The sequence below is a fragment of the Callospermophilus lateralis genome, chromosome 3 (genome assembly GCF_048772815.1).
Source record: "Callospermophilus lateralis isolate mCalLat2 chromosome 3, mCalLat2.hap1, whole genome shotgun sequence".
Classification (NCBI taxonomy): domain Eukaryota; kingdom Metazoa; phylum Chordata; class Mammalia; order Rodentia; family Sciuridae; genus Callospermophilus; species Callospermophilus lateralis.
This window is the reverse complement of record NC_135307.1, coordinates 112,687,142-112,695,372: the sequence shown is the minus strand read 5'-3', so window position 1 is coordinate 112,695,372 and position 8,231 is coordinate 112,687,142. Positions and strand designations below refer to the sequence as shown.

Genomic DNA, 8,231 nt, shown 5'->3' with positions numbered 1-8,231 from the left:
TGGTTCCAAAAAAAGGAATTTCTATTTCATATTACTGTTTAATGGGTAGGGGCCATATTTGTCAGCTTCTCAAAGAGGTTTGAATTCTGGTTTTGCCTGCTTTGAGTAACTGAGGACTAATCCACCCACTCGGTATTTACTAAGGACAAATCCTGTAATTATGAAATTACAAGGCATCTACTCTGATCCTTTTCTCACCCCCAGTGTTCAATATTAGGTGCCTTCCTAGTGTCAAGGCTTGTATAAGATTTCCCACTTGGTAATGGTGACAGAGGAAAAAACCTAGCTCATGTTGTGACTGAAAAGCAAAGGGCAAAAGCCAGCATAGCATTACAGAAGATTAAGTTTGTAGAAATTTCCAAACTATCAGCAAAGATTTAGGTTTTTTTTTTAATTATTTAACATGTTAAAAGAATTTAGTCAAAAAGACCAAAACCCATGTCATCATCAGACTCCTCGGATTCTTCTTTCTTTGCTTCCACTTTCTTCTCCTCAGCTGGGGCAGCTGCTGTGGAGGGTGCAGGACCTCCTGCGGGTGCTGCACCAGCTGCTGGAGCAGGCCCACCAGCCCCTACGTTGCAAATGAGGCTCCCAATGTTGACATTGGCCAGGGCCTGCAACACATGGGTAAAGGCTTAGTCCTCTTTTTTGTATAGCACTCATACAGCCAAAAAATAAAAATAAAAGTACCCCTCATTTCAATATAACAGTGACCAATCCCCAATATACTTTTCTTCCTGCTATACTGGAGATTTCCTTTCATTGTGTGTCAGTAACATCTAACTTTTCAACCCCAAGACTGACTTTTCTCAGAACAATGCATACTATTATATAAATGACATACTGTTCAACTTTAAATCTCATACAGTATTTACATTGCTGTATAGGTAGAAAGATACAGCTAGCTGAACATCTTCCTTTATGAATGAGATAACTGACCCAAAATAATTTGTTGGGAGAAAATTAAAGGTTCATGAAACACTCAAATGAAGATTCTTTCCAGTCAAATGACTCCCCTTAACAGTGCAGGCTGCTAAGGTAATTTAGGATTTTTATTTACTGGCATAGCTATAACATTTCCAATCTTTCCAAACTCTGTGGAGGACACAGCCCTAAGAGATGCTATTATTAGTTTCACTTGCCAGATATTAAGTAACCTGTACATGTAAGTCAGCCAGTTAAGTTCCTTGGGCAAGAACCTGTCATTTCTATCCCAACACATATTAAGTAGTCAATTAAAAGCAACTAAACTACCAAAAAAAAAAAAAAAAACCCTACCATTATACTGTAAGGATTTCCATGGAATAACATGAATATTATCTCATTGAGAGGATTAACTGGTTAAGAACTTTTTCACTATTTCAGAACAAAAGGAATGGGAAACCAGTTAAAATCACAAGTTAAAAAAACAAAAGGGGTGCTCATTAGCTCCTAAAGATAGAAACATGTCAAGATACTTAAAGGAGGTACATTGACATGTATACCTACCTGACCTAACAAATTAGTAGGCCTTCCCAAACATTTGTCATCAGCAACTTACCTTTGCAAACAAACCAGGCCAAAAAGGTTCAACATTTACACCAGCTGCTTTAATGAGGGCATTGATTTTATCCTCCTGAAACAAATAAAACGCCAATCCATCAGACAGCAAAGTGTAGGTAAATGTCTCGAAAATACTGCCCAGTTAAACTGAAGTCACTTAAAAACTCATCTTCACAACCAGTTCGGATGTTCTGTATTTCGTGAATGCTTCTTCTTAAAAGGTTTTTCCTTACACTACGGTTACTACCAGCCAAAGAAAAGCGCACTCGGCGCCTAGCCACGCGGCGAGCCCATGGCCACAGTTCGCATGCTGGGCCTTGCCCGAGTCACAGACATTTTGTGTCAGGAGACCAGGGAGCGCTCCTGCCCCGCCTCACAGGCCTATTACGACAGAAGGGTTTCAAGGCAAACGGATCATCTAAAGCAAAAATTTTTGTGTGCGCGTTGGAAGACAAGTGTGGCGCAGAATGCCCAAGCGCCGCAGAACAGGGATTCTATGGACTCAAAGCCGATGCGCCCAAACGCAGGCACACTCCGGGCCCGCACGTGGCCGAGACCACAGACCGGCCGGCACTGCGCCGGCCATGCTGCGCAAGATGTCGGCGGCCTGGGCAGGCCTTAAGCACCAGGCCTGTCCACGTGGAGAACTGGGAACCGGTCGTTCTGCCTAATACCGGGAGACGGCGAGGGTGGCCGCGACCCGACCGGAAGAGCTAGGCCTGACCGCCAGGAGGGCGAAATACGGGGCTGTACTCACCGTGACGGTCACCTCGTCATCGTGCAGGATGAGGGCAGAGTAGATGCAGGCCAGCTCGGAAACAGAGGCCATGGTGCTGACTGTCGGGCGCGGTGCTAGTCGCCGGATGAAGTGAGGGCCTCACCCCAACGCGGCCTTAGCTTCTCGGAAGGACCGAGCACCTTGGCGGCACCTGAGGAAAGAAGGTAGCGCGCTTGCGCGAAGTCTCTTATACAGCCGCGCGAACCAATCCGCACCCGCGCTGGGCGGAAGAGGCGGGGCCAGGGACGCTTGGAGGAGTCGGCGGGTTCTGTTTCCCAGTGCCTGTTTGGGCAGGCTTCCTTGATTTGTGGGGATCGTAGAGCTCGCGGACGGTAGGAAAAGTTCACCTAGGGAAACCCGCCGTGGTACTATAGAGCCTAGGCTCCTTGGCTTGGCGGAGCTCTACAATATTTATATGACGCTATTTGGGCAATCACTTATGTCTCCAGCCTACTCCAGCCAGTAGTGATCTACAGGGCAGGAGCTAGCTGACTTTCGGGAGGTCCAGGGACTTAACCCATCTTTCTGATAAACTAGATAAATATAGGAAGAAAGGATCTAAAATAAAATATTAGTCGGAATCCAGAACTGAATATAAAAATGTGGGATATCACAACTAAACAGAGTAGTTCATCGTAAGAAAACCTAAAAATAACTTAATCACGGAGGAAAATTTATATAGAGAGAGAATTCTTACAGACTTAAGAAACCACTTGATAAATAACTATTCACATAGACACTTAGAAAACTGGAATACAAGTTAACTTCCATATCCTGATAAAGGGTATCTTCCAAAATCCTTAAGCAAACACTATACTTAATAGTGAAATATTCTTGGGCTGTGGATATAGCTCGGTTGAGTGCTTGCCTGGCATACACAAGGCCTTGGGTTCAATCCCCAGTACCACCACAAAAAAAAAAAAGAAAAGAAAAATACTCAAAATGTTCTTTTCAAAATCAGGAACAAACATGCCTTGTTTCTATTTCAGTTTCTGTTTAAAGTTTAGACATCTCTGTAAGACAAGAAAAAAGTATGAAATTTTGAAAGGTATGGACTGTCATTATTCATTGATAATACGTTTACCCTGAAATTCCAAGAGCCCATGGACATACAGTTCAAACTTTTAAGTAAATGAGCAAAGTTGCTAGATTCAAGATTGATATACCAAACCCATAATTCCTGTATTCAGTCAATTGTAAGATGCAATATTAAAAATATGCCTCTGCTTAGAGTGGAGCTTACTGGTAGAGTGCTTGCCCAACATGTAGAAGGCCCTGAGTTTCATCCCCAGCATGGAAAAAAAAAAAAAAAAAAAAAACAACTTACATAATAACAATAAAAACAAAGTGAATTCTAGAAATAAGTCTTAACAAGATGTGAGTGACTTTTTTTCTTTTTTGCATGCTAAGTAAGCATTTTACCACAGAGCTGTACCCCCAGCTGTGACCAGTATTTTTAAACTCATAAAACTTAATGCAATATCAAAGGCAACTTAGAGCAATATGCAGTGTTCACATATAATACCCTAAAGTGAATAATTCTTGCCAATTAAATCAAAATTAAATTCCAATCAAAATTTTATTAGAGGTTTCAGTAGAATTTAACGGGATGGTCAGACATGGCAGCACACACTGTAATCCCAGCAACTCGAAAGGCTGAGGCAGGAGGACAGCCAAGTTGAAGGCTACCATGGGTAATTTAGAAAATCCCCTCTCAAAAAGACTGGGGATATAGCTCAATGGTATAGAGAGCTTACCTAGCATGAGTGAGGCCCTGGGTTCAATCTCCAGTATTGCATATAAGAAAGAAAAATCCTTCTCTCTTTTTTTTTTTTGAAACGCTAATGTTAAATATTTTTTCTTTTTCTTTTTTCTTTGTTTTTTTTTTTTTTTTGTTGTTGTTGTTGTTTTTTAAGACAGCGTCTTGCCAAGTTGCTGATGCTGGCCTTGAATTTGCAATCCTCCTGCCTGAGCCTCCTGAGCACTGGAATTATAGGTGTGCTCTACCATGCCCAGCCTTAAAGTTTTTAAATTTTATTTGTTTAATTTGTTCCTTTTAGATATACATGACAGTAGAGTGTATTTTGACATATTATACATAACTTATTCTAATTAGGATCCCATTCTTCTGGTTGTACATGATGTAGAGTCTCACTGGTTGTGCATTTGTATATGATGGTCAGAAAGTTATGTCTAATTCATTCTAATTTCTTTCTTATTCCCATTCTCCCTCCCTTCCCTTCATTCCCCTTTGTCTAATACAATGAACTTCCGTTCTTCTATCCTCCACTCCTTGTTGTCTGTTACCATCTGTATATCAGAGAGAACATTCAGCCCTTTTGTTTGGGGATTGGCTTATTTCACTTAGCATGATAGTCTCCAGTTCTATTTACCAGCAAATGCCAAATTTCATTTTTCTTTATGGCTGAGGAATATTTCATTATATGTATATATTACATTTTCTTTATGCATTCATCTGTTGAAGGACCCCTAGATTGGCTCCATAACTTAGCTATTGTGAATTGATGTGACATTGATGCGATTGCATCACTGTATTACGCTGATTTTAAGTCTTTTGGGTATATACTGAGGAGTGGGATAAACTGGGTCAAATGGTGGTTCCATTCCAAATTTTTTGAGGAATCTTCATACTGCTTTCCAGAATTTTCATCAGCAATGTATGAGTGTACCTTTTCCTGCACATCCTCTCCAACAATTATTGTAACTTGTCTTCCCTTTTTATTATTATTATTACTTGTATTCTTGGTAATTGTGAAATGGAATCTCAGTTTAATTTGCATATCTCTAATTGCTAGAGATGTTGAACATTTTTTTAAATGTATTTGTTGACCACTCTTATTTCTTCTTCTTGAAGTGCCTGTTCAGTTTCTTTGCCCATTTATTGATTGGGTTATTTGTTGTTGTTTTGGTGTTCTTTTGAGTTTTTTTGTATATCCTGGAGATTAATGCTCTGAGATGCAGGTGGCAAAGATTCCTCTCTGAATTCCTGTTTCCTTTGCTGTGAAGAAGCTTTTTAGTTTGATTCCATCCGGTTTATTGATTCTTGATTTTACTTCTTATGCTTTAGGAGTCTTGTTGATGAAGTCAGTTTCTAAGCCAACACAATGGACAGTTGGGCCTATATTTTCTTCTAGTAGGTGCAAGATCTCTGGTCTAATACCTAGGTCCTTGATCTACTTTGAGTTTTGTGCAAGGAGAGAGAGAGGTTCAATCTCATTCTGCTACATATGGATTTCCAGTTTTCCTAGCACCATTTGTTGAAGAGGCTATCTTTCCTCCAATATGTTTATGGCATCTTTGTCTAGTATGAGATAATTGTAGCTAAGTGGGTTTGTCTGTATGTCTTCTATTCTGTTCCATTGGTCTTCATGTCTGTTTTAGTACCAATACCATGCCTTTTTTGTTACTATATCTCTGTAGTATAACTTAAGGTCTGATATTGTGATGCCTCCTGCTTCACTTTTCTCACTAAGGATTGCTTTGGCTCTTCTGGGCCTCTTATTTTTTTTTTTTTTTTTTTTTGATTTTTTTAAAGAGAGAGTGAGAGAAAGAGAGAGAGAGAGAGAGAATTTTTAATATTTATTTTTTAGTTTTCAGAGGACACAACATCTTTGTTTGTATGTGGTGCTGAGGATCAAACCCGGGCCGCACGCATGCCAGGCAAGCGTGCTACTGCTTGAGCCACATCCCCAGCCCCTGGGCCTCTTATTTTTCCAGAGGGATTTCATGACTGATTTTCTATTTCTATGAAGAAAGTCATTGGAATTTTGATGGGAATTGCTTAAATTCTGTGTAGCACTTTTGGTAATATGGCCAATTTGTCAATATTGATGCTGCCTACCCAAGAACATGGGAGATATTTCTATCTTCTAAGGTCTTTAATTTGTTTATTTTTTTTTAGTCATAGATGAACACAATACCTTCACTTCCTTTATTTTTATGTGGTGCTGAGGATCAAACCCAGTACCTCACACATGCTAGGCAAGTGCTCTACCACTGAGCCACAAACCCAGCCCTTCAGTTTCTTTCTTCTGTAGTTGTAGAGGTCTTTCATTAGATTGATTCCCAAGTATTTCATTATTTTTTTAGGCTGTTGTGAATGGAATAGTTTTGCTATTTGCTATAGTTCAGTTGATTCATCAAGGGTGTATAAGAATGCAATTGACTTATGGGTGTTAATTTTATATCCTGCTATTTTCCAGCCTTAAATTTTAATGGAAGGGTCAAAAGCCAATAATAACCAAGAGACTTTTTTTTTTTTTTTAAGTAATAAAGGAAGGTTTACTTAAATTAAGTTCCATTCAGGGCACAAATTTCAACTTGCCCCTGCATTCCTTGAGCCCAGATGCCTGGCACATAGAAGGCACACATGTACATACATATTGGATACATTTTAAAAAGAATAGAGCAGAGAACCAACAAATATGCTCTCAGACATGACTTGGTAATGTCAGAAGTATAGCTTTACAAATCCAAGGCTTTTCAAAAAATTGTTAACAATTATGTAGCTCAGTGGTAGAGCACTTGGCTGGCACATGCAAGACCCTGGGTTAGATTCCCAGCACCACAAAAAAATTAGCCACAACCAAAATGAAAAAAAAAAAAAAAGTTATACATTGGGAGATGTCAAGCTTAAAATGTTAAAAAAAATAAAGAAGTACTCTACACCATAAAGAAAAAGAACTTAACTAGTTACAATGCAGATACCGGGAAACAATCCATCGAAACCAAGCCAGTCACTTTGACACAGACAAGGTGCTCAAGCCAATCAGGAGATATACATTAAATTTTGGAAGTTAGCAATTTTGTCAATATTAATGTTGCTTATCCAAGAACATGGAAAAAATTCCATCTTCTACAGTCTTTCCGTTTCACATATATCAAATCTGCAGAAATTACAGATGACATCTAGTGTACAAGATATAAGGGAATTTATGTTGTGTTAATGGACATTCAAATTGCCAAATCACTTTAAGGAACAAATTTTCAAATTTTGGTTAAAGCTGAATATATGCATGGCCTAAACCCAGCTGTTCCAGTTGTGGTTTCTATATTAGAAACACTCTGAATAATATGCACAAGGGTACACATTGTGTGCAAGGCTATTTACTGCAGCACAACATATAAAAGGAAAATTGGAAACATTCCCAGAAGGAATAAAGTGTGGAATAACATTAAACAGTGAATTTAAGATGTGTCAATGTAAAATCTCAAAAACAGTGATAAAGCAAGTTGAACAAGGAGTCCAGTTATGCCTTCCTCAATCTCTATGTGACTTTTCTTGGGGAATTCTGTTGCTGTGGACCTATTCCCTTAACTACTCTTGGGTTGTACAAATAATTATTTAAATGTTTGGAAATGAAAACACTAAATTTTCAACTAAAATTAACCATCTAAAGCTAAGAAATTTTAATTTGTGCTACTGTATCAAGACAATTAGCATAGTAATGTTGAGAGCTTTAATATCAGACTTGGGCTTACCGAAGGGGACTCAGGCTACTGAGCAAATAACTTCATCTATAAATTAAAACACTTTTTCAGGGTATCAGACAATGATCACCCAACTAATCACAGCTAATCCTCAAAACTATGTAAGAGATCTATGTAAGCAAAATATTGATTGCCTAAGTAGTTCTCGAACCATGTTTCTTGCTTAAATGTCTAGAACATACTTAATATGAAGATATTAGTTATCACAAATGGTATTGACTACTTAATTTCAAATTATTTTCTGCTTTCCAGTACTTTATTTTCACTCATCCCACAAATGATGAGTGTCAGGTAAATACAAGTTACTATGCTAGGTGCTAGGAATGTGTTGAATGAATAACTACCATACAACTTTGTATTTCTCAGTGCTTTTTATTTCAGTTCTTTTGACTTATCTGTC

At 38.7% G+C, this 8,231-nt stretch overlaps 1 protein-coding gene across 1 annotated transcript; it reads right to left on the bottom strand.

Annotated features, from left to right (window-relative positions):
* Nucleotides 1–371: 371 nt before the first annotated feature.
* On the bottom strand, nt 372–2,485 carry Rplp1 (ribosomal protein lateral stalk subunit P1). The gene is made up of 3 exons (XM_076851009.2): nt 2,300–2,485; nt 1,541–1,615; nt 372–614 (listed from the first exon to the last, which is right to left on the bottom strand). The coding sequence occupies exons 1-3, from the start codon at nt 2,369–2,371 to the stop codon at nt 417–419; spliced, it is 345 nt and encodes a 114-aa protein (XP_076707124.1). The 5' UTR covers nt 2,372–2,485; the 3' UTR covers nt 372–416.
* Nucleotides 2,486–8,231: the final 5,746 nt, after the last annotated feature.

What these genes read in the sequence shown, in the direction of transcription:
- Rplp1 (XM_076851009.2), bottom strand. Translation starts at nt 2,371, where the DNA reads ATGGCCTCTGTTTCCGAGCTGGCCTGCATCTACTCTGCCCTCATCCTG. An exon ending in ATGACGAGGTGACCGTCACG is followed by an intron (nt 1,616 to 2,299) that starts GTGAGTACAGCC and finishes TATTTGTTTCAG; the next exon opens with GAGGATAAAATCAATGCCCT. An exon ending in GGCCTGGTTTGTTTGCAAAG is followed by an intron (nt 615 to 1,540) that starts GTAAGTTGCTGA and finishes CATGTGTTGCAG; the next exon opens with GCCCTGGCCAATGTCAACAT.